This window comes from Trachymyrmex septentrionalis, unplaced genomic scaffold (assembly GCF_001594115.1).
Source record: "Trachymyrmex septentrionalis isolate Tsep2-gDNA-1 unplaced genomic scaffold, Tsep1.0 scaffold243, whole genome shotgun sequence".
In the NCBI taxonomy this organism is placed as follows: Eukaryota; Metazoa; Arthropoda; class Insecta; order Hymenoptera; family Formicidae; genus Trachymyrmex; species Trachymyrmex septentrionalis.
This window is the reverse complement of record NW_017305401.1, coordinates 89,938-113,652: the sequence shown is the minus strand read 5'-3', so window position 1 is coordinate 113,652 and position 23,715 is coordinate 89,938. Positions and strand designations below refer to the sequence as shown.

The following is a 23,715-nucleotide window of genomic DNA, read 5'->3' as shown; positions in this document are numbered from 1 at the left end:
TTAAACCCATCTTTTGATGGGTTTTGAAACACAGTTTGGGAGAAAGTAGCAGTTTCTCTCTCTCTCTCTCTCTCTCTCTCTCTCTCTCTCTCTCTCTCTCTCTGTCTCTTTCTGACGATGTTTCTTTCACGACTGCGTTCTGAAACTCATTGAAAAAAATATTCACCTTGATTGTGTGCCCACACGGAATATATTGACTGTTGGCATTGTTGCATACATATTGCAATCTGTAACCATCTGTTAGTTCTAACTAACTGATCTGTCAGTGTCACTTTCAAAGGGAATGGGAGTAGTACACGTAACCTCGCCTATTAGCTTAAGATATCTGACTAGTGTCCACGTACGCTTAGAATAAATGATTATTTTTTAATCCACCGCTATCATGAAACTCGGGTGATACATACACGCATGTGTTAATCGTAATATAATTGCTTAAATAAAAGTTATTTGATTGCGTGTAATTTTTTTAAGGCTTCGAAAATGGAGCAGATAAAGGTTCCCAAGGTATGAACAACTTCTGATTCAATATTTATCGTACTGTAGTTTATTAGTAACGAATTGATAGTAGTAGAAATATTAGACATATTTATTTATTGATTCTATTTTCTTGTATTAAGTTATACCAAAAATAAATCGCAATATTGAAAAAAATGTCTTATTTTTATTCGCATATATATTGTAATATTAGACTTCAAAAGAAATATATATTTTGCAGGTAGAGAACGTGAGAATGCTAGACAAATATAGCAATAATCATTCCATCGGTACACTCTACCTAACAGTGACACATCTCATTTTTGTTGAAAGAAGCGGCAAAAAGAAGATATGGGTAAATCAGTCATATATTATTTTAATAGAAATTATTGTTAAGTTTGTATCGAAAATAATAAAATGTAATTAAAAAAAATTAAATTACAGGTTTTATACACACATATTTCTAATATAGAGAAACAGCCGTTGACGACCACAGGATCACCATTGTATATTAAGTGCAAGCATTTCTTCATTGTCACATTTGTCATCCCGAAGGAACGCGATTGCCACGAGATTTATCTCACATTATTAAAATTATCCTGTCCAGGTAACAAGCTACTACATTTGTATCATATTTTGCACATAAATATTTTGCACGTCTTTTAAGAATTTTTAAAAAGCCCTATGCTTATAAATTATGTAACATATACAGAATAAATTTTAAGATAATCATTTCTAACATAAAAAGTTAAAATTTTTTATTGGTTTAATTTTACTACAGCTAGTATAGAAGATTTATATTGCTTCAATTATCAAGAAAATAAAGACACGCTACCTCAGCATGCAGGATGGAATTTCTTCAATGTACAAAGTGAATTTCAGCGGCAAGGTGTTCCCAACGAGGAGTGGTCACTTTCGTATTTAAATACTAATTATGAGGTAAAATAATATTAATTGTATTATCATTTTGCATTTTCAACGCTATTAATTTAAACTATTAATTTTTTTTTTTTAGCTTTGCGATACTTACCCTAGGTACTTATATGTTCCCAGTGCATCTACTAAAAACATTTTATTAGGTAGTGCAAAGTTTAGAAGCAGAGGGAGGCTACCAGTTTTAACGTACTTGCATTCAAACAAGGTTTGATCAAAATGATAAACTAAACATTTGAATAAAAGTTTTTCAAATAAAATAACTTTTAGGCTGCCATTTGCCGCTGCAGTCAACCACTTTCAGGATTTAGTGCACGATGTCCTGAAGACGAAGAAATGATGCATAATATATTATGTACAAATCCTAATTCACGGTATATGTATGTTGTCGATACAAGACCGCGGGTAAGTATATAATTGGAATATATAATTCCTTTTTCAATTAAATATCAGGCCTAATTTTATTCCTTTTATTTTACCTTTTATATTCTTTGATATGTCATTCTTTAGAATTGGAAACAGAAAATACTGTTATAAATATTTTAATTACTAAATAATAATAAGGCTCTGTAAGTATAAAATAATATATGCAAAAAAAGGACAAAGAGCCAGTAATGTAGTAACAAACTTTAATTTAAATTCAATCATAAAATTCATATAATAATTACAAAACGGTAAACAAACGACAAATAAACGTTTCGACTCCGCTAGAGTTATTTTCAATGTTGCGGTAATATTCAAATCGCTATAAAAATATCTATAGTATTACATTCTTCATATCGTATAGTGCCTTGCGAGTCAGTTATATCAGAATTCAAAGTAGTCAGAAAAACAATATTTTAGAAAAGTGAACGTGAACAAAACATTAAGCATGTATTAAGTATTAATGTTTTGTTCGCGGTCACTTTTCTAGAATATTGTTTTTCTGATTATTTTGAATTCTGATATAACTGACTCGCAAGGCACTACACGATATGAAGAATGTAATACCATAGATATTTTTATAGCGATGAAAAATGATTTTGTAGTTATTTCTAAGGATGCAAGATATTAAAAACAAAATTTAATTCTGTTCAATTAGATTAATGCCTTTGCTAACAGAGCTGCAGGGAAAGGATATGAGAATGAAAATTTCTATGACAATATCAAATTTCATTTCTTCGGGATAGAGAACATTCACGTAATGAGAACGAGTTTAAATAAGCTTTTGGACTGTAAGTATAACATTTTTACAAAGTTTGTGTTATAAAACATCAGTTTCCCCACATTACAATTGTTAAATTTCCATCTATATTTGAACTTTTAGTACAAAGATCAACCTCCATGAGCGCATTTTTAAGTGGCCTAGAAAATAGCGGTTGGTTAAAGCATATTCGCTCTATTCTGGAAACTGCTTGGTTCATTGCACGGGCAGTTTCGAACGGCGTGAGCGTAGTAGTGCATTGTAGCGATGGATGGGATCGTACTGCGCAAGTGTGCTCTCTGGCTGCATTACTATTAGATCCATTTTATAGAACCATCCAAGGTTTTCAAGTAAATCTATATCAATTTGTTTCAAATTTTTGCATTTATAATTATTATTCGATTAAATTATATACTCATTTCTGATTAAAAAAAACTTTTTACAGGCTTTAATAGAAAAGGATTGGCTATCGTTTGGTCATAAATTTAGTGATCGTTGTGGCTATGTCAGTAGCGATGGTAAAGAACTCGCACCAATATTTACACAGTTTATAGATGCGACATACCAACTGCTACAGCAATATCCATATAAATTCCAATTCAATGAATATTTTCTTTTAACGTTACATGATCATGTACATAGCTGTCAACACGGTACATTCATCGGAAATTCGGAGAAAGAAAGGCAAATATTAAGGTATTACATCTTTATATTAATCTTTTTCTTCATGATAAACGTAAATGACAAAAAAATTATGGTGAATATTATTTTAGATTGTCTGAGCGAACATATTCGTTGTGGGGCTACTTAGCGAATAATATGAATGAATATATAAATCCAATCTACAGATGCAATCGTTATAATAACGAGGACTCTGTTGATATTCTTCAACCTAAATTGGCACCTCAATCTATCGTGTAATAAATATGTAACTTTTGTGCAACGATTTATATTCAATATTATTAACCATACACCTTGAACGTACCTTAAACCGTGTTATTTTATTTTCAGTCTTTGGAGAGGCTTATACTTTAGATTTGAAAATGGAATACATCCTAGAGAAACGTGTGAAGATTTAATTTTGACGATCTACGATCACACAAGTTCCTTAGAAGATCATGTAAAGCTTCTATTAAAAGTATGTATCACACAATTTAATCGGACAAATAGATATTAAATTTTAATGAAAAATTAATGTACATCGTTTATATCTGCATTTTAATTTTCAACAGCGAGTAAATTCTTTGGGGCAACTTTTAAATACAAGTAACACTCAAAAGAAGGGAAAGCATAAATTTGACACTAAATTCACGAAGGAGTCTTTGTCAGAGAGTATAATAGAGAATACCGCAAATCACGATGAAAAAACGAGAAGTAAACTAAAAGTGAATCAATTGGAAAGTGAATTAAAGACAGTTGCCTTAGAATGGAAATCGTCGCGAAATATAGAAGAATGTGGATGCTCTACTACATTCGATGCTTTTAACAAAAAGGTACAATTTACGAGTGTACCTTGTAAGTTAAAACAACCTTTTTATGTTTACTTCATAATGATTATTTTATTTCAGCATCATTGTTGGTCCTGTGGTGATGTATTATGCACAAGATGTATGACAGTGCATACTAAATTACCTGGACATCTGTCACAACGTGCCGTACCCACGTGCAAATCGTGCTATCAAAGTTTTGGCATATCTGCCACTAGTCCTTAAACGTGCTTTATTTAATACCGACTTATTCTTCTTTATAAGTTAATATTTGTATGTACGTTTTTTTTTGCGAAATGAAGAAGCGTAGCATATATATCAGGCATTGTATTATTCCAATTTTATATATTTAGCTTTTCTCTATATTTCTTTGAATTTTATTTCGTTCGCATAATCGATACAAACAACGTAGTACCTGATTACAATATATATAACATACGGACTTATTTCTAACTTAAATAACTCATAAACACCTTAAAGTTCGTGAATATTACACCAAATAATTAATAACAAATCATTGACTATCAACTACTATGGTATGGTCGATAAATGCTGTTACATTTTACGTTAATGACTTTAATCTACCTCAACTTATACTTCAATACTTTATAATTATTAGAAAAAAAATTATACATAAATTACGCAAATATAGAAAACTTACGGGAACACAAGCTGACTTTTGCACATTCTGTGGATAAATGCATATAATTTGTTTGCCTTATAATCGAAATGGATTCTGCCATAGTAGTTGAAAAATATAGTTTGAGTTACATCAGAACATAAATGTACACATATCTTGCATTCACATATATTACATTCTCTTCGACTTTTTTGCTATCTCTTATTGATTTGTCCCAGTGTAACATTAAAATATGTAACATTTAAAATATGAATGAGTTATGCTATCTCCTTTAATGCTATAACATTAAAATGTTGTAGTTAAAAACATAAATATATACTATATTATTAAGGCATTGTCCATTTTAAAAGAAAATACTCTATTGTAAATTTCAAAGTATATAGATACATCATACATCACTCAGTACACAAAAGCATATGTATAATTCGAGAACAGTTTCCTCAAATATATTAATAAGATTTCATATACGATATCAAATGTCAATATTCTTAGAAGAGTAATTAAATATCGCATCACACATTGCAGTGACTGAATTTACTAGTGACTGGTAACCTACTATCCACAGTGGCAAATGTAATGTGTGGAATGTGATAGTATTATATAAATATCTTAACGCGATAATACTCTTATTAAATTTTTTTATAATTATTCTTCTTCCTATTCTTTATTTGGTTTTCTTCGTCGTGGTCCTTCGCTACTAATCGGTGGAGTATCCTGCAATAATTATATGTGTGCTTTACATAACCGAGAATCATTTATCATTTATAAGAAAAAAAGCATTGTGTATATCGAAAAACTTAATGAATTACAGTTCTTATAAAATGCTTAAAGATCTATTATCAACCTTATCACTTTCTATTATCACTTCCTCTGTTCCAGTCTCTATCTCTGTATCTCCTATTTCTTCTATGACAGGTTTTTGTTCAAGCTCAGAATTTTCATTTTCCATGGTCTCGTCAATGCCTAACCCTAAGAGTGACTTTTCATCTTCTTCGTCTTTAAAATCTGTTTTGTCCTAGGATATTGAAAACAATATAAGTTACGTTTTGATCTCACTTAAGTATCTTACATTTATATAACAATATCAACAATAATAAATAGCATTATATGCTGGACGACTTGTATTCTGCTTATAAAGCAACTAATGTTATCACATATTTACTTTTAGGGTTTCTAAATTTTTGTATTTATAAAAATAAACAATTTTCTTTACAAGAACATTGGAATTATTTTAGCTTAACTAAATGTTATACCTCGGAAAAGCAGCAAAAATACATTATCAGTACTACTGGTATTGCAATTAGTACTAGATATACTGCCCACATCCATGGATGGTCCGCAGTAAATTTCGCAATCCGATTCCATGTACTCCACTGCATTAAATAATCATATAAAGTACTATACTTATAAGCATACACTGATTTTTAATTATATGCTAATTTATGTATTACAATTACATTTTAAATTAACTTTTAATCTAATTAAATAAAGTGATGTGTAAATGCCAGTATGGGCCAACACAGGATATTGGTGTGTGATATGATCAAATCTTTATTAATCAAAAGTGATGAACTTTCTCGCTTCAGGTCCTCTTTAGTACATAAAATAGTGATAAAAGAATAATAGCCACAGGATCACATTACGAAGACTGTGTCCAATATTACACAGAGATGTACATCAAATTGGCAAATTCGATGTATCGCAGAATCGGAAGAGCACTGAATCACCACTTAATCAACTATTGAATTAGAAATTTTTTTAAATTTTTTATTTACACATCACTAGATTTAATCTTTGGGCCTATTGTAATAACTTTTTGTTCTAATTAAATAATATACATAATATAATTGTAATACATATGCTATTATGTTTCAAAATCTATTATATGCGTAAAGTATACAAATACTAGCATTGAAATGAAGCTCTTATTAATCTTTGAATAATAACGAATAAACTTTTTCAATATTTAAAAAAAAAGGAGCCAGTAAGGATTATATTTTAAAACTAATTTTACTATTACAACTTTGTAAAATATCTAATATAAATATTATACAAAGAGTATTTACATTATATATGTTATTAGCGCATTTGTACATATAATATACTTCAATATTATTCCCAAGCAAATACTTTCAATATTTCGTTCAATCTTTATCTTTCATATCTATTGTACCTCACAAGCTCGTTTGCACAGGTACCAAATGTAAGCTACAATTGGTATCGCGCAATACAAGAAATATAATGCCCACCATCCAGGCTTATAATTCATCGCTTTCATCATTCGACCCCACATAGAATCCTGCATATTATAATTTGTATACTAAAGAATTAATTGTCTATTTTCAAAAGTACAGCTTCCAATTTGACAAGTGGATTAATTTCCAAATAGACCCGTATTTGTATACTTAGGCTATGTTTCAAAACTTCCTCTCCGAGGAAGATTTTACTTTATGCTAGTATACGTTACGTGTACTATATATTTCGAGTAAAATTTTTCTCTGAGAGGAAATTTTGAAACGTAGCCTTATATACTTATATATTACTACCTTATATACTTATATATTATTAGCAAAAATTTGTTATAGGAGATATGTAAGAAAAAGTATTTTTAGATCACAGAGATATATGTGTAAGAAAAATAGATCTCAGATCTTTAGATCTCATATACATGAGATAAAAAAAAATATCTTTAGATCACAGATAAAAAGGTACTTACATTTTCCTCAGCAATTTTAACACGTCGAACCTCGAATGTATCAATTGCCCATTTCTTCGCAACTTTTTCATCATCTGTTATAATTATGTTGTCGAAATATATGTCGGTAGACATTGACCACAGCTCGAAGCCAACAGCACTCTATAAAACACATTCGCATATATTATACAAAAATTTAGGTAGTTTACTAGGAAATATTCTATTCATTACATACAATTGGTAACATCTTGAACGGATGTTTATCATTAAAGTAATCAGGATTATCTATAAGTCTAGGCTTCCATTTTCCCTTGTAATTAGGATTGTTAACAAGTGGCGCCAACCATTTTCCTTTATATCGTGGATTCTTCATCATTTTCTGCTTATATGGTCCGCAACCAGGAACATCCACGCATTTTGGATTTTGTATTTCCGGAGGCTCCCATTCACCATCCATCTCGACATCCCAATCATCGGGCTTAACCGAATCCGGATTCGGTATCATCGGCAGTTCGTCTTCAAGCCACCCTTCTGGCATAATATCTTCCTCATCAACTATCTGTGCTGGAGCATCTTCATCCCAGTCGTCAGGCTTTTCCGCCAATGGATCAGGAATCTTTTCTCGATCATCCCAATCCTCAGGCTGTTTATCATCAGGATCTTCTATTTCTAGAGGCGGATTCACGGGAGGAGTGAAATCGTCTAGTAACGAGCCGGTGTTTAAAAGTTTATTATCTACTTTGATTTCATACATATTATCAGGCCGTACGATCAGAGTATACAAATGCGGGTTTTTATCTTTGAAGTAATCTTCCATTTTGTCTTTTGATTTTTTACAATGTTTCTCTGTGATTGTACCATTCAATGGATTCTTATGTCGAAATATAAAGTGAAGCTGAAAGAAAAAAAATAAACATCAAATAAATCATAATATATTTTGTGTATTAAGTAATATTTAAACTAAAATAAAATTAATAAAGCGCACATCTTGCATACCTTGTGATCGTTGCCACATTTATCAGGCCCAAACATTATAGTATATGGTGTTTTATCTTGAAACTGTTTCAAGTCTCCATATTTATCATCTAAAGTAAGCAACTTAAGATAAGCACCACCACATTCTTGTCCCTCTTGAAAATTAACTTCATATTGTACAATTAAGGGCTTGTCTTCAAAATAAAATGGCTTAACTAATGCAGTAGAAACGGCAGCATGTCTAGCTTTGCTTTTAAGCACTAATCCTAAGTCTCCATCCTCGCCATGTTTCTTAGGTTCCTCGATGGACCAAATTCCTAACAAATAACAAAAAGATAAATATTGGTTATGTTGGTTAACTATTAGGAACATACTGGGCTAATATTTGATAATATTATACCAATAATTCTACTACTAAAGTATAACAAAAGAATGTACAAAAATTTAATATTAACCATCGTATTTAGCGATATCTTCATCAATATCATCTTTTTTCGCCTCTGATAATATCCATACATTCCTAAATCTCTCCTCACTGTCAAAGTTCTCCGCTAGGTGAGCGAAATCGGAAGGTTCCGGACTTTTGTAAGTTGGCTTCTGTATTGCATCGCTGTCTTCATCCGTACTTAATATACAACATGCATTCAGGCAAACTAACACAACACACGCTATGATTCTTGCCATTTCATATTCCTGAAATGCAAAAAAAAAAAATGAAATGAGAGGATACCTTTGCCTAATTAATTTATTTAAGTCTGGTGATTTAAAACACATGACAAAATAAATTCAATGAATAAAAAACTAAGATTCACAAAATTAACATACATATAAAAAACAAACATTAAAGCAATATCTTACGGCAATTTTTTAAAACAGTTTTTAAAAAATTGACATTATATCCCTAAAATCAATGCACCCGAGAGACGGAATGAGCCAGTCATGCAAAACTTAACCTCAAACTTGCATCGTACATCATATACCTCCCCCCCGGACACCATTGATCGCGGCGTAACGCATAATTTTGCATAAACTTTTTAGTTTAAATCAATCTGTATTGCATAGTGATATCAAAACAGTAAATCACAAGTTTTTTTTTACATTAGAAAAAATGTAACAAAAGTTTGTCTTACCGGTGATACGAGAGAAAGTTAATTCAGAGAATCCTCGGACGATTGGCACGGCGTAAACAGCGAGGACGTGTTATTCAATTATTTAATAATGATAATTTAATCTATCCACGTAAGGGCAACTCTACGTCGCGTTCTGAAAATGAGCGGTGCTTCCGGAAGTTGCCGGTGAGATCACGTTAATTGGTAGTAACTTTAATTGAATTCCTAGCACCGCTCGACCGTCGACGCGCACACCCAACGACAGAACGAACGCAACGATGACAACGTTCACATAGAACAGCAATATTTTCTGATTTTCATTACCGATTATCTAACGTTATCACACGTTAGGCCCGAGCGATAGGCGAGGTAGGTCGCATCGTTCTACGCAACTGCACTTTCTACACCGCCACGCGTCGCTCCTCGACTGATCATCCAACACGAGGATGTTAATTGTTCAAGTTGTTTGAAATCTTTCGAAATTTTTGTACTCGAAATTAAATAGTTAGAGATTGAAAAAAGAGAAAGCTAAAATTCCGAGTTTAAAAATACAAATAATTCAAATAAATCTACGATAATACATTCGTTTCCGTTTTATCTACACCGAGTGCAACGCTCGATGCGATGTGATACAATGGCTGTCCCAACATTGCTAGGTTGAAAATCTATAGTTTACATTACGTGTACTATACATTTTCAGCACTGACAGAGAACTTTGGAACACAGCCTTTGAAATCATGTAAAGGCCGAATAACAAGTCAGATGTCTAGAAGCATTCGTGTGTATCGTGCCGTTAAAGTTATTAAATTGACAGTTTTATAAAAAAACAATATAGTTTTAAATCTGCCAAAGAAAATAATATACATTTATTAAATATTAATTCCTATAAATTCTAAATTCTTTGATTACATTGTTCCTCTCCCTTCTCACACCATAAATCTAAAATTAATAAATGCGATATCTTAAATACGCCACATTCATTCAGTCAAATTCTTCAAGGGTGGTGAGAAATATCTCGTGACTGTCCTTACGACCATAACAGCACTGAAAATTATTCTAACGTTAATACGAAATTTGTATAGTTTCAAATACAATTACGGCATTTAAATACCTTAGTATAGCGATTACTCCAGCTGGCATTATCTTTCCACTGTTGTAAAATCGATATCCCATCAGACTTCCAAGGGCCGTGCTAGTGCCTAAGAAAACTGCAACGTTGGTTGGATCCTGGGAAGTCTGGTAAGCACCATATCCTAGAACTGATCCAAAAAGAAGACCCGCGGCCAGTGAAGGGATGGAACCTGAAATATTCGATAAGATTATCACTTAAAGCATTTCAAGCACACATAGAGAAAATCAAGTGACATCAGTGAGAATCATAAGGCTTGTTCTTTTTAATAAATTTCTTGTACAGTTCATTTATTTTTCTTTTTTTTTTCAACGTGGAGAGAAAAAGAAAGGGACTGTGTAAGAAATTTTTAGCTAAAAAGAACAAATCTATGGAACATTCGATTTCAGAGCTGACACTATATAATCCACATAGCTCAAGTATAACACAAATCATCATGATAGCAATTAAATCTATACAGCACAAACCTATATAGAAGATTACAACAATTCCTGCATTATATTACTGAAATATTACTAGAATGTTGCATATTGCTAGAATTTTGCTGAAATGATCTGTATTGTAATAGAAACTACTCAAACTTCCAAAATGATCTAACTAATATCAATTTCTGTCTATATTGTACCAAAATAAGATTAATTTTATTTTCTTTATTTATTCAACTTATTCTCAGAATTAGAAAAAAAAAATGAGTTAGTTGAAATGAGATTAAAATTAAATTAACATTGAAAACGGACATAAAAGTCATTTTTTTTCTGTCATTTACATTTTATTTTGACGTTATCATGACTTGTCATTCTGCTTGAGAAGTGTCATTTTATCTTTGTTATTTATTAAGCGAGAAAAGAATAGAACAACGTTTGTGTCTCGCCTGAAAGGAAAGCAAACAAATTTTGTCAACAATTAATCAAACTACTCACTCGATTTCACGTAACCTAGCACTCCACCACCAGCCACCGCGGCAGCGTACGCAAATGCGGCGTAGTCGATCGGCATTGCTGTAAAAAGAGAAAAATCGTTTGCAGTCTCCAGTCTGTGTACGCTATGACGTCTATTTATATAATTACCGAATGATAAGCTCGATATATCTTTCGCGCTGCGTCGCAATTACGCAAAAAAAATTATTACACGGGATGGCAAACTACCGAAAGAAGTTTTTCCCTGCTTCTTTCGTCACACCTCTCGACAATTAATTCAACGAGGTTTTAATTGCAACAAATAACATCCGTATAATCACACGCTACAGCTCGACGCGATAATTTATATTTAATGCACGACGGCGGGCAATCCGTGATAAGGCATGTTTTTTTTTTTTTTTTTTTTTTTGCGGTCTTCCTTTCAGTGCTACCACCCGCCGTTCATCGGCCAATCGCGTTCCAGTTATTAAGTTAGGTTTTGAATAACGTGTATGCAATGACGATTCATTACAGGCAATTACAGATTTATTTATACCAATTGCATAACGTTTGTTACTTTGTTCATTCCTCATTCTTTCGCGCGAGTGTTCTTTTTGTTATTATACAAATATAGTTAGACTAGAAAAATTACAATTCTTCAGCGACAAAAATATACTCCGTGCATGCGACTTTAAAAAAAAAAAGTCGCGAAGAGACATTTGTGAAATACAGGAAAAAAAATTGGATAATTTATCTGACCTTTACATTCGTATACTCTTTTCAAATAGCGTCCTCTGATATACGTCAGTCGAATATTTCCCGAGTGAGGAAATTCGTGGTATGAATATTTTCAAATTCGAACGAGAGTAAACAGAAAAAAAAAAAAAGGAAATCCGAAATATCTCCAGCGAGGAGATCTAATTGTGCTCTAATGCCAATTTTTAACAATAAAGATTGACTTTAATTAATTTAACAATTTGCTCTTTATCTTTTTCTAAATTCTTACAATTAGAAAAAGATGAAGATCGAGTTATATAGTTGGACCGAGATTAGACTATATTTTGTAGAAACGAACATTAATATCTTCTTCCGGAATGACCGATTTTTTTTAACCCCCAATTCAATAACAATTACTTTTATTCTTTTAATTAAGACCGTCTTCGATCGATATTAATGTAGAGCTGGCTATTCCACAGCAACGATCGCGCAATTAAGACTCTCGTTCTTTCTTAATCGGAGATTATCTTTAATTCAACGACTGTGTGACATTTATTGAAGAAAAATCTAGAAAAATATAATCGAGGAGAATCAAGCTTCTTATTACGTTTCGCTGCGTTTCGCATCGTTAGCGAAATATCGAATTCCTACTCGTCAACTCGCACAGACGGCCGTTACACTTTTTTCTACGAATTGCTATGAATTGAAAAGTCACGATCGATGACATCACTTTACCGCTTTAACGTCAATATAAGCGTATATAAGCGTATATAACCGCCGATAGGTCGGACTTGTGAGAATTCCGCGTCAGGGTCGTTCGATATGCTCTCACATAATTTGTTCGTCAACACTGGGAACATACTCTCCCTGAGCGAAGCGAAACAGAAGGCGAGTCAAAATTCCACGGATGAGGTCAGTTGACAGTTATTGCATAACGTTGCGTTCTACATAATTCAGTATAAAATATACGTCTTAACTGTGTCGCGCGACACCGATCGATTTATAGTTCTTGAGGCCGAGGTTATGTTGCGACACACTTGTCAAAATTTCTTCTCTAACATCACTTGATACGTTTTAGTTGATCGAGACACTGAAGATCATTCTAAACGATGAACAAAGCAAGGGGAATGACAAGACAATTGTTTGTATATGTGATTTTCAGTAGCGATTGAAAGTGTCTTTCTCTTTTTAAACAGCTGATCAGTTTTCTGTCAATTATAATTCTAGATCAATGGAAAGAAGGATACAAGTTTACAGGACGTGGATAGAAAAGACTTAAAGATCACTGTAAAAGTATTTATCTCATCACCTGACGTTAATTCATTAAAGGAAGCATTGGATCAAGGTATCTCCAGCCATTATAATAGATTTCTTTTATGTTCCTAGTGAAAATTTTTCTCAGAATTTTTCATACAATTTTTCAGAATTTCTATATAACTTTTCAGATTTTCTCTATAATTTTATAACTTTCCCACATTTTTTTATATGAATTGTAACATTTCTCAGAAAATCTACATCTTTTCTCAGAAATTTTTATGTATGTTATTTATGAAATATCGTAAGATTTTAAGATTTTTTTTGTAAGTATAATTTCTGATGAAATGTTATAAAATCTAAAAAATTTTTAAGTATTTTTTAAAAATTATGGGATAAGAAATTTCAGAATATTTCAGAACTCACTTGTATGAAAAATTCTAAGAAAAGATATAAACTTTTCGAATATTTCTGAGTATTTCTGAAAAATGTTCCTATTCATATAAAAATTATGAGAAAAATTTTCATCACGGGAGGTTTGTTCTTTTTACTGAACTTCTTGTACGATTTATCTTTCCTCTTTTTTTCTTTTTATGTTGAAAAGAAAATGAAGAAAGAAATAAAGAAGTTCAGCTAAAAAGAATAATCCTAGGTATTCCTAATGTGTTTTATATTTTATAGCGTTTGAAGCACTTCATACAGATACCATAGAATCACTAGTAATAGCTTACAAAAGTGCTGAGAGCCTAGAAGATATGTTGTCATCGTTAAAAAAAATATGGTCTGTGATAGAAGACTATGTAAAAGTTGACAAGTTATCCAGTGTTGGATTGAGCGATATTAATACAAACACTTTCATTGAACTGTTTCAATGGGCAGATGTAAGAATAAGTTATGTAAAGCGGTATTCATATTTATTTTAATATATTCTCATCCATATTTGTAATGTTTACTTGTTACAGATAAAACCAAACATTGTACAGATTAATTTAGCCACGTGTTGTGTCGTACCGCCAGCTTTGCAGGAATTTACTAAAGAAAATGATATTCAGTTGCTGACTCATAGTGATCCCTGTCGTAAGTATTTTTCACTTAAAACAATTAAAATAAATTAATGATATTAACATGGTGTCCAGTGGTCCTTGAATATCCTTGGATCCGGGAATTATACTTGAATTTTATTTAACGAAATTTTATTTCCTGTATTCTGAAAAATTCCTGGAAATCCCTAAAATTTCAGGGCTTGCCTGGAATTTATCATTTTTTTATTCTAAAAAAATTAGCGTGAAAAAGAAAACATTAATAAGAAGAAAAGTTGTATTTGGGTATAAGTCCTTTCTTAAAGATGCAATAGGTTATCAATAGAAAATGAGAAATTTGAATTAATGTCTAAAATAGAACATAGTAGAAAAATTGTTTGTGTTGCTGGAATGTTTATTTAATATTATTTATAAAGCAATAAATAATATTGTTCTAAATTTGTTAGCGTTAATTCATTCGTATAGAATCCTAACTTAAATACAAAGCATATAATATAGATGTGACACAAGGGTATATAGCCAGAGATTACACAATTGCTAAAATATAATATTTTAAATAACATAAAATAAAGTAAAACATACGTTCTGACCAAAAGATTCGGCTATTCATATCAGTGTTGTTAAATATAAATAAATATAAGATTACATTCTAACGGTTATAAATGCAAGTAATTCTAAACGACTATAATTAAATCAAATTAATTTAGTTACAAAAGATAAAATGATAGTACGTAATTTAAGTTAATTAATTAGATGTAATTATAATCGTTTAGTATAACTTGCATATATAATCGTTAGGATGTAATCTTATATTTATTTATATTTAACAACATTGATAATGACCGAATCTTCTGGACGAAACATATATTTTACTTTATTTTATGTTATTTAAAATATTATATTTTAGCAACTGTAAGAGTTGGCTATTGTTCATATACCCTTGTGTCACATCTATATTGTTTTTTTACAAGTGAGCATTGTATATTTAGTCTTATATAAAGCATATAATATTGAGCAAATCAATAAGAATTAATTAAATAATGAAGATTAATCGATGGGATAAATCCTGAAAAAAGAATTTTTACCTGGAATATCCTGGAATTATCCTTTAATTGACTAGCTAAATTTTGTTGGACACCTTGATTAACATTTCGCTGGCAATATATGATTTTAAAGGCATTGTCGATTTTTTGTTGTTAATTCTATTAGATAAATTTAAATTTGTATAAAGCAAAATACAACTCAGTTTCTATGATAATGAAAATTTATTAAAAACTTTCACAAGAGTATAAGAATTTTTTTAGATTCTTATATATCCGGAACAATATAAAAATTTATACTAAAGTTCAGACATCCAGATTGTTCAAAAGGTGAAAATTTTATATTGCATAAGGTTAAAACAATCGATTATTAAGCATAAGGTTCACTTTATTTTTCGGTATTTTTTCTTCTAGAAATTCTTCCTCAAGAAGTATTAGAGAATATATTTGGTTCTACTGCCTATTTATACTGGTTGATAAGATATCAAATCCATCTCAAATGCCGCGGAATTTTATCATCGAAAGGGTACTTACTGCGCATTAATAAGTCTAATGTTAAACCTTAACGTTAGTAGCACCACTAAATGTTATTTCTGCACAAGGTAATGTGTCTCATATTCTATATTAACATATTTTACACACGAATAACTTACACTTAATTTTTGTGATCATGAGCATTTTGAACATTTTATTGTACATATATTATTATTATAAGCTTTTATAGTATTGCACTGCGTTATGCGTCTTATTCTTATTAGTTAACTCTTGCAAGTTTTGTATACATTTTTATAGCATGACGTACATAGATGCGTATTTTCTTTTTTTTTTTCAATTTTTTAATTTTAATAGTTAATCATTGTAAACAATTTGAGAAATAAATGTTACAATTTCTTGGAAAGGCAAAGTGACCATTGAAGATATTATTTTCCAATTTGACAATATCTTATCCTCAAGTTGACAATATCTTATCCTCAAGAAAATTTTTTATAGATCGCACTCATTTAATATTTATTTTTTTCTAACGTACAGACCATGCGATAGTTTTATCGTCCCCGAGCGACTTGCAGCCCTTCGCTAGCAGTAGCCAATCAGGAGTCTGGCGAACGGTGGTGACACTAGAGAAGATCCTTCCTTTTGTGTATATATGCGTGTATGTGTTGCGTGTCCTCAGCATATTGTCGTCGTCGTCGTCGTCGGTCGGCTCCGATATATGCGCTCCTTTTTTTCCCCTTTGCCACTACCGCCTTGTGCTGCTGCCTTCTCGGATCTTTCCTTTACCCGCCCGTTCTGCTATTCCGCTCTCCTCGTCCCATTCCTCGTTCTCCTGGGAGCTCTCTTTTGCGTTAAGCCGCCACCGCGTGGCACACACACCGCTGGGACGAAGCGAAGGGAACTTACGGAGGACCGCAAGGATAACGCTCTCTTTCTCTGCCTCTCTTCTCTCTTCCGCCAGTGTTAGATTTGATTCTGCGAATGAAACGCGAAAAAAAAAAAAAACCCTTTCAAATTTCGAAAGCAACGCCAGCAATAAAATTGGTTGTTAACGTCGGAATATTTGACGAACTACTATTTCTACCTTTTATGACAGAAAGTGAATACCTTAAAGATAAACTAGAAGAGTAACCCAAGTAGAACACAATAATAAAGTCATCATTATATTGTAGAACGTCATCATGATGTCATTAACTTATATGTGACAAATAAGGTCATGATTGATGTCTTTATATTATTACAACTTCTGTGTTCTACTTGGGCAATAGAAAGATAATTGCGGCGATGTCGCGTATAAAATATATCAAGTACAAGGGCAGGGAGGCATCGAAGGGCACGTCTCGTGCGCGCCTATTTAGCGAGATCCACTGCCTTTTCCGCTCCTTCTTTCGTCCTTGTCGCGCGAGCCCTTCACCCATACACCGCGTTCATCATTCTACCCTCTTCGTTGCTCATTCAGCACTCAACGGCGGCTCCTTCCTTCCTTCCTTCCGTCTCTCTCTCTCTCTCTCTCTCTCTCTCTCTCTCTTGGATACGCACGCACACGTAAACGCGTGTATATTCGCTCTCTTTCACCCTTTGTCTCTTTCCTTCATTCTCACAACCACTGCGTTGAGAAGCCGGGTATGCGAACCTTGCGATACTATGTTATGCCTACGGATCGCGGGTCTGACATACTTTGTATGTTAATGCCACATAATGTCGGTTTTGTTCCTCTTTTCAACGTTTATTCGCTCGGCTCTCCTCCTGGTCCGATCGCTTTTGTCGCGAACGGTGTGTGCGTAACGTGCCGCGTTTCCCATCTCCCTGATATCGCTCTCATCCGATTCCGGAGGAGAGATGTTTAAGAGTGACGATGTATTTCGAGCTAGACAGCGAGACATCCGTAGAGAATCGCGTATCAAAATCTCAAAATCGGAATCGGGCACGGAAGAAGGCTATACTACTAAAACAAACATTTTTTTTCCTAATTAAGCATACAAGATCGAATGTGGACTCGAGGTTCGCTATTTTTTTTTATTCAACGTTTAGTCCGGATTTAATCCTTAGTACATACGATTGGATCGTTCGTGTACTGCACATTTCTTTCTTTGAAAAACTAGGAGCATCAAGTAATTATCCATACAGCACATTTTATTCGTGAGACATCCTGGAAATATCCTTAGTACGTTCTTTAGAGTTCTATGTTGTATACGGTAGTTATAATATTTATATACATTTTTTTTTAAATACACAACCTTATAAATATCTTCTGAAGATGTTAAGGTATATGTAAAAATAATTTTTGTATATTTGTTAAAGTGTGATGAAAATTAACCTGGGACACCGTCATGCAGTAAAGGATCGGAAAATCATCGTATGTACTAAGGGTTAATACAACCGCATCGCGAACAAAGTGCGAGAACAATGGAAATGAGATGTGTGGGAGTTAAAAGAATATCAGCAAAAGAATAACTAGAGATGGAGACGAGAGGAAATCATTTATTTTTATTATACGATTTACCCTTCTAATTCGAAGAAAAGTATTTTACTGTTGATATGCGAGTAACGACAGAAAGAAAAAAAAAACACAATGATTGAGCTGAGAAAATATCGAAAACAAATTATCAGTAGAACTTCGTGAAGCTATAGTAAATTAACGTGGACAAGGCCTCGCGGCGTAAGGAATAAACAGGTAGTAATTAATGAAGCCATTGAGGTGTTCGTAGGATGTATGATTAACGAGACGACGTGACGTAACATAAGTTACGTATGGCATGGCAGGTTAAAAGACGAAAAAGAAAGGGACGGAACGAGAGGATCGGCGGCAGCAGCAACGGCAACGGCAACAGCAACTTGGTTGCAGTAGCGAGTAAACGCAAAAGCACCCTTGCTCGGCCCCGTGCGATGCAAAGACGGGATATAAATAAGCGGCTGTCGTTTGCGGAAGCAGAAAACGGGCAAAAGGACAGAAATAAAGAAGAAGTCGAGGAAGAAAGGGAGCCAGCGACGAAGAAAGGAATAAATAAGTCGGGGAGCGAATGCGTAGGAAAGAAGGAGAGAGAAAGAGGCAGAGGAGAATCGGCAGCACCGGACCCCCGGCTCTCAAGTCCCTTGTCGCTTTGCTCGACCAACGTCCCGATCTACTACTTTCACGGTATACGACCGTCCTTTCGTATTGGAAAGCTTTTATTTCCGCCGTGCAGAGGCTGGCAGGTGTACCCGCGTCTCGTTATCCGAGGAACCACCTCTTTCGAATCATAGGATGGATTTTAGAGGTGTGTTCGTCGAGAACGGAATGGCTTGATAGATGCGTGAATAACAAAATGAATTCTAATTGAATAGTGAACGAATTTATGTCGATACCACAGATGAAGTTCCCATGGATCATTCCAACAAAATTACAGCAACATTGGCTGCATTTAGGAAAAAAAAAACAGCTTTGCAACTGTGGTAAGATTCTTTAATGATTGGTTTATTTAACATTTACATTTTTAGTGAGGAATTAAGATTAATCACATAAAGAATTTTATCACATAAAGAAAGTTACAAGCTACTTTTCTGCTGAATGCTATTCAATGTTGCAGCAATGTTGTTATAAACTCCTGCCTTGTATGGGTAAAGATTGGAGCACAGACCTTTGCATAATGCAAAATGTATAAAGCATATTAAAATCAATTTCAATCAGAGTCTTTTATTTTATGAAAAGGAAGGAAATAAAGACTCTGATTGATTCATTTCTTATGCATTATTCGTTATGCAAGACTGTTTCCTTAATAAACTTTTTCCTAAAATAGAATATAGTTAGGTAGCATAAAGTCTCGATTTCTGCTTATTCTCAGGTCGATTAATTTTCTTTGACTTAATTGGAGGACTTCGACTAAAATTTGAGGATGATTTTAGTCAGAAAAAATTCCCAAAATTCGCGCCGCAGAATTCAAAGACAAAAAAACGTTGAAACTGCTAAGGACACCCTGTATACGCGCATACGCATATACAGCAGGCATATATGCGATGGCTGCGAACAGAACAGAACAGAACAGAATGGAGCGGAATCGAAAGAGAAACGGAACACACAGCGGAGAAGCGCGAGCTGACTGCGGCAGGGGCGCAGCATGTTTATTGGCGCATCTCTCAGTCTTAAATCTTTATGTTGTCTCCGCGACGGGGTCCGTTCCAGCCATCCCCCCTGGTCCCATCCGAGAAAGACGGAGAATCCAAGAAGGGCACCGGCTCGGGAAAAGGACGAGAAGGACGACCAACTCGGCGCGGTGAGGAGAGCGAGAGAAAGAGAGCTAGAAAGAGAGGCGTTCGCCGGGGCACACAGGGAGAGATATATCTTCCCAGGGAGAGTTGCGGTCGCGAAATCGAGTCAAGAGAGTCGGACAAACCGACGACCGTAGGCGCGCATCCACCGCATTACGCACACAGAAGCCGCGATTTTAACGTGCCTCGAGAAACGCGTGTCGCTCGGTCGTGCCGAGCCGAGAGGGAAATGGACCTTCGCCTTCTCCTCGATGCGCTAAAAGCGCATATAGACAAGGAATTTTATTAACGAGATCGCGAGTATGCAATAAGGAAGTCCGGCATGAAGTCGTTCCGATAGTACATTTTCTTACGACGATTATATGTCAACGGAATTAAGAATCGACGCGATTACATCGGGTCGTCGTTTAATTTTTTTTTTGGAAATATTATTCTCGGAAGGTATTTTTTAAAAGATTTTATAATATTGCTAATATTTTTAATATTCTTGAATATTATTAATAAGATTATATTACTATTATTATCTATTTTATCTATTTCTATAATATTCTTGAATTTTGGAGAGAGAGAGAGAGAGAGAGAGAGAGAGAGAGAGAGAGAGAGAGAGAGATGAGGAATAATTTGAATCTCGGTCAAAAGTTAATCGTTATAGACTTACACTCGTATTCATGATCCTTAAATATACAAATCGACTATGAATATCGGTAATAAAAGAACATAAATACAGTTATACATAAGTAGGTATATTTATATCTACCATGATTATAAGTATATTTTCGCGGAAAACGAGTTTCTTTCAAAGAGTACACAGAAGAAAGTTTTTAAATTGAATTAATTAGAATTCTGGTGGAAAATGAAACAATCCAGAAACCTACTTATATAAATCTACAAAATTTTCTGGTTAAATCTATTAAAATTCTAGTTGAAATAATCAACATTTAATAGAAATCTGGTGTTTAGATTTAATCAGAATTCTGGATCGTTCATTTTTCACCAGAATTCCAGATAATTCATCGACGAAACATGTTTTTCCGTGTCTTGAATGCAGCCGCGCGACAACGCGACAATCGAGATATCGCTGCGCCTTTTAGTAACGCGTACGTCCAGTCGTCCGTCCGTCCGTCAGTCAGTCAGTCAGCCGAACGATCGCATTCGCGGTGCTTTACACTCGTTCCGAAAAGGAAGTCGCCAGGATGTTCCAAACTAACGTCCCGTTATGCAGTATTCTTGTCATCGTTTGTAAAAGTAAACGCCGTCTCCGACATAACGTTAACGGCAGGGAAAACACATGACGCCTGTCAACAACGACGGTGAGTTTTAATAGCATTGCGCGTATCGTTTATCGGATTGCGTCGCGGTTAGTTCATTAAGTGGCGGAGATCGGTTGAGAACTATCGAGCGATCGCGGCTACGCAGGAATCATAGATTAACGCAGCAAATTGAAGGAGCCTCTCGAATTTTATTTGTAGTATAAAATTATCTTTGTATTGTCAAAGCGCGCTGTCGCGCGCTGAATTCGTAATGGCGCTCTGAATACGTTCGTAGTCATGATTTTAATTTGATTAATTTGCAACAGGTGGCGCCACTGAAACGTGCGTAGGCGCTTGAAGTAGTCTTGAAATTGAGCTCGGGATGGCGATGCGTACGCGATTTCGATAAACAGTTTGCGTAATTTCCATTGCACCGATTGTCTGTTCAATTACAAACATATCGTCAAAAGTGTTTGATCTAAAAAAAAAAAGATCGAGAGACAAGACATTGATACGATAAAATTATTGACCGTGTTAATGTTGTGTAATATTATTTAAATTTATTAATTAAAAATTATACCACAGAATTCTTGCAGAAATTTAATATTGATGCCCAATTTAATACTAAAAGACAGTAATTAATTACTTATTTTAATTACTTATATTTATTGTAAATATTAAATTTAAAGCATTATTGTTCAGTACTTTTAGTATTCCAAATAAGTTATCAATTACCGTCTTTTAGTATTAGATTTCTATAAAGGAAAAACCGATATATGTAAATCGATCCATGTAATTTCTCTAGTTTTTAAATTAAATAATTACCTTCGTAAATAACAGATGATTTATTCACAAAATTAGTATAAAGGGTCGAAATATATCTATGTAACATTTTATTTAAAAAAATACGAGAAATTGAATTACTGCACTATAATCTCTTAGAAGTCTTAAAATCATTAATTCCCTTAATAACCTGCACAATTGTAATGCACTTTTATTTATTCTCTTATTTTATCTTTTAGATTAGCTAGTACCGAACAGCCTTGGATAATTCTTGCGCCTTGAACGTACGAAACAATCTGCAGGATAACGTTATCTCAGCTATATCATGAGAGGTACCAGATACAATTTTAATTCGTGCGAGAGGAGAAATGGCGCCGAACATTCCGCCGGAAGTTTTTCCACCAAGAATTCCCAGTATATTCCCGGGACGATGCGTGCTCGCGATGGCGATTCGGTCGGTCGGTCCCTGACGATCCCTAAGTGAAATATCATCGGCAATCATTCACGCGAGATCCTTATCGCACGGCTAACGTGATCCCTAACCCCGCCGAACTCGGGAGCAGTTTTATATGCGGGCCCCCGCGGCGAATGAATAAGCCGCGGCGGGCGTGGGTGCCCAGTGCCGGCTGTGGTCGTTGCACGTGGAGGAGTGTCGTTTCGTTCGGATTCTGCGAGCGGGATCGCGACTGGAATGTGAAATCACAGTTTCTTTCCTCTCCGTCTCCCTTGCGACGAAGGATCGTCGCGGCCCGAGGATCCACACCCGAGGAATTGCGGGGAAGTATTCGCGAACGACGCGACGGTCCCGCACGCACGGACGATAAATAAGAACTTCGGCATTTCGCGCGTTTCTCCTCGCACGAGCGATAGCGAGACATGACTTCCGATATTCGAGTACCTATCTTATCTGCCAGTCCCGTCGGTCGATACATTGCGGAATGCGCGCCACGATCGTTGGACAATAAAATGAAATATAAGAATAAGAATACGCGCTTGAGCTGCGATAATCTCAAGTATATCGGGAAAACCCGGGTTAACGTTGTCTTTGACTATTGCCCGTTTCTACCAATGTATAGATTAACTTTAATCTTGGCTCAACTTGCCTGTTCATCTTTTTTTAATTCTTATAACTAGAAAAAGATGAAGAGTTTGTTGAACCGAGATGAAAATTAAATCAACATTGGTAGAAACGGGCCTATGTTGTTGTTTCTTCGTAATAGAGAACTAACTGATGTTTGCTTCTACTGAATGCCCGTTTCTACCAAGATTAACTTTAATCTTGGTTCAACTTAAGATTAAAATTAAACTACACTGTGATAGAAACTGGCATGAATCGGGCCCGGGGCCGATGAGGAAAATACAGTGAAAAAAGC

General features: G+C 34.1%; 4 protein-coding genes across 5 annotated transcripts; 3 read left to right on the top strand and 1 right to left on the bottom strand.

Annotated features, from left to right (window-relative positions):
- Nucleotides 1–125: 125 nt before the first annotated feature.
- LOC108748819 (myotubularin-related protein 6) lies at nt 126–5,357 on the top strand. The gene is made up of 13 exons (XM_018487186.1): nt 126–504; nt 716–829; nt 919–1,081; nt 1,256–1,413; nt 1,490–1,615; nt 1,678–1,812; nt 2,489–2,621; nt 2,714–2,940; nt 3,036–3,286; nt 3,364–3,507; nt 3,602–3,728; nt 3,823–4,083; nt 4,159–5,357. The coding sequence occupies exons 1-13, from the start codon at nt 481–483 to the stop codon at nt 4,300–4,302; spliced, it is 2,007 nt and encodes a 668-aa protein (XP_018342688.1). The 5' UTR covers nt 126–480; the 3' UTR covers nt 4,303–5,357.
- LOC108748820 (calnexin-like) lies at nt 5,247–11,931 on the bottom strand. 2 transcript variants are annotated; one of them, XM_018487189.1, is made up of 11 exons: nt 11,693–11,931; nt 11,546–11,623; nt 10,608–10,797; nt 10,528–10,540; nt 8,843–9,080; nt 8,409–8,704; nt 7,648–8,307; nt 7,434–7,574; nt 5,971–6,090; nt 5,562–5,732; nt 5,247–5,431 (listed from the first exon to the last, which is right to left on the bottom strand). In XM_018487189.1, exons 2-11 carry the CDS (start codon nt 11,619–11,621, stop codon nt 5,375–5,377), a joined length of 1,962 nt encoding a protein of 653 aa, XP_018342691.1. In that variant the 5' UTR covers nt 11,622–11,623; nt 11,693–11,931; the 3' UTR covers nt 5,247–5,374. The 2 variants fall into 2 exon arrangements, with proteins under 2 accessions (XP_018342691.1, XP_018342690.1); XM_018487188.1 differs by lacking the exons at nt 10,528–10,540; nt 10,608–10,797; nt 11,546–11,623; nt 11,693–11,931 and adding an exon at nt 9,518–9,879.
- Nucleotides 11,932–12,683: 752 nt separating this feature from the next.
- On the top strand, nt 12,684–16,336 carry LOC108748818 (glutamate--cysteine ligase regulatory subunit). The gene is made up of 6 exons (XM_018487185.1): nt 12,684–13,150; nt 13,317–13,379; nt 13,466–13,583; nt 14,174–14,373; nt 14,455–14,569; nt 15,987–16,336. The coding sequence occupies exons 1-6, from the start codon at nt 13,061–13,063 to the stop codon at nt 16,136–16,138; spliced, it is 738 nt and encodes a 245-aa protein (XP_018342687.1). The 5' UTR covers nt 12,684–13,060; the 3' UTR covers nt 16,139–16,336.
- Nucleotides 16,337–21,196: 4,860 nt separating this feature from the next.
- Nucleotides 21,197–22,886, top strand: LOC108748824. Its single transcript, XM_018487201.1, has 2 exons — nt 21,197–21,619; nt 22,582–22,886. Exons 1-2 carry the CDS (start codon nt 21,333–21,335, stop codon nt 22,622–22,624), a joined length of 330 nt encoding a protein of 109 aa, XP_018342703.1. The 5' UTR covers nt 21,197–21,332; the 3' UTR covers nt 22,625–22,886.
- The last annotated feature ends 829 nt before the right edge of the window (nt 22,887–23,715 follow it).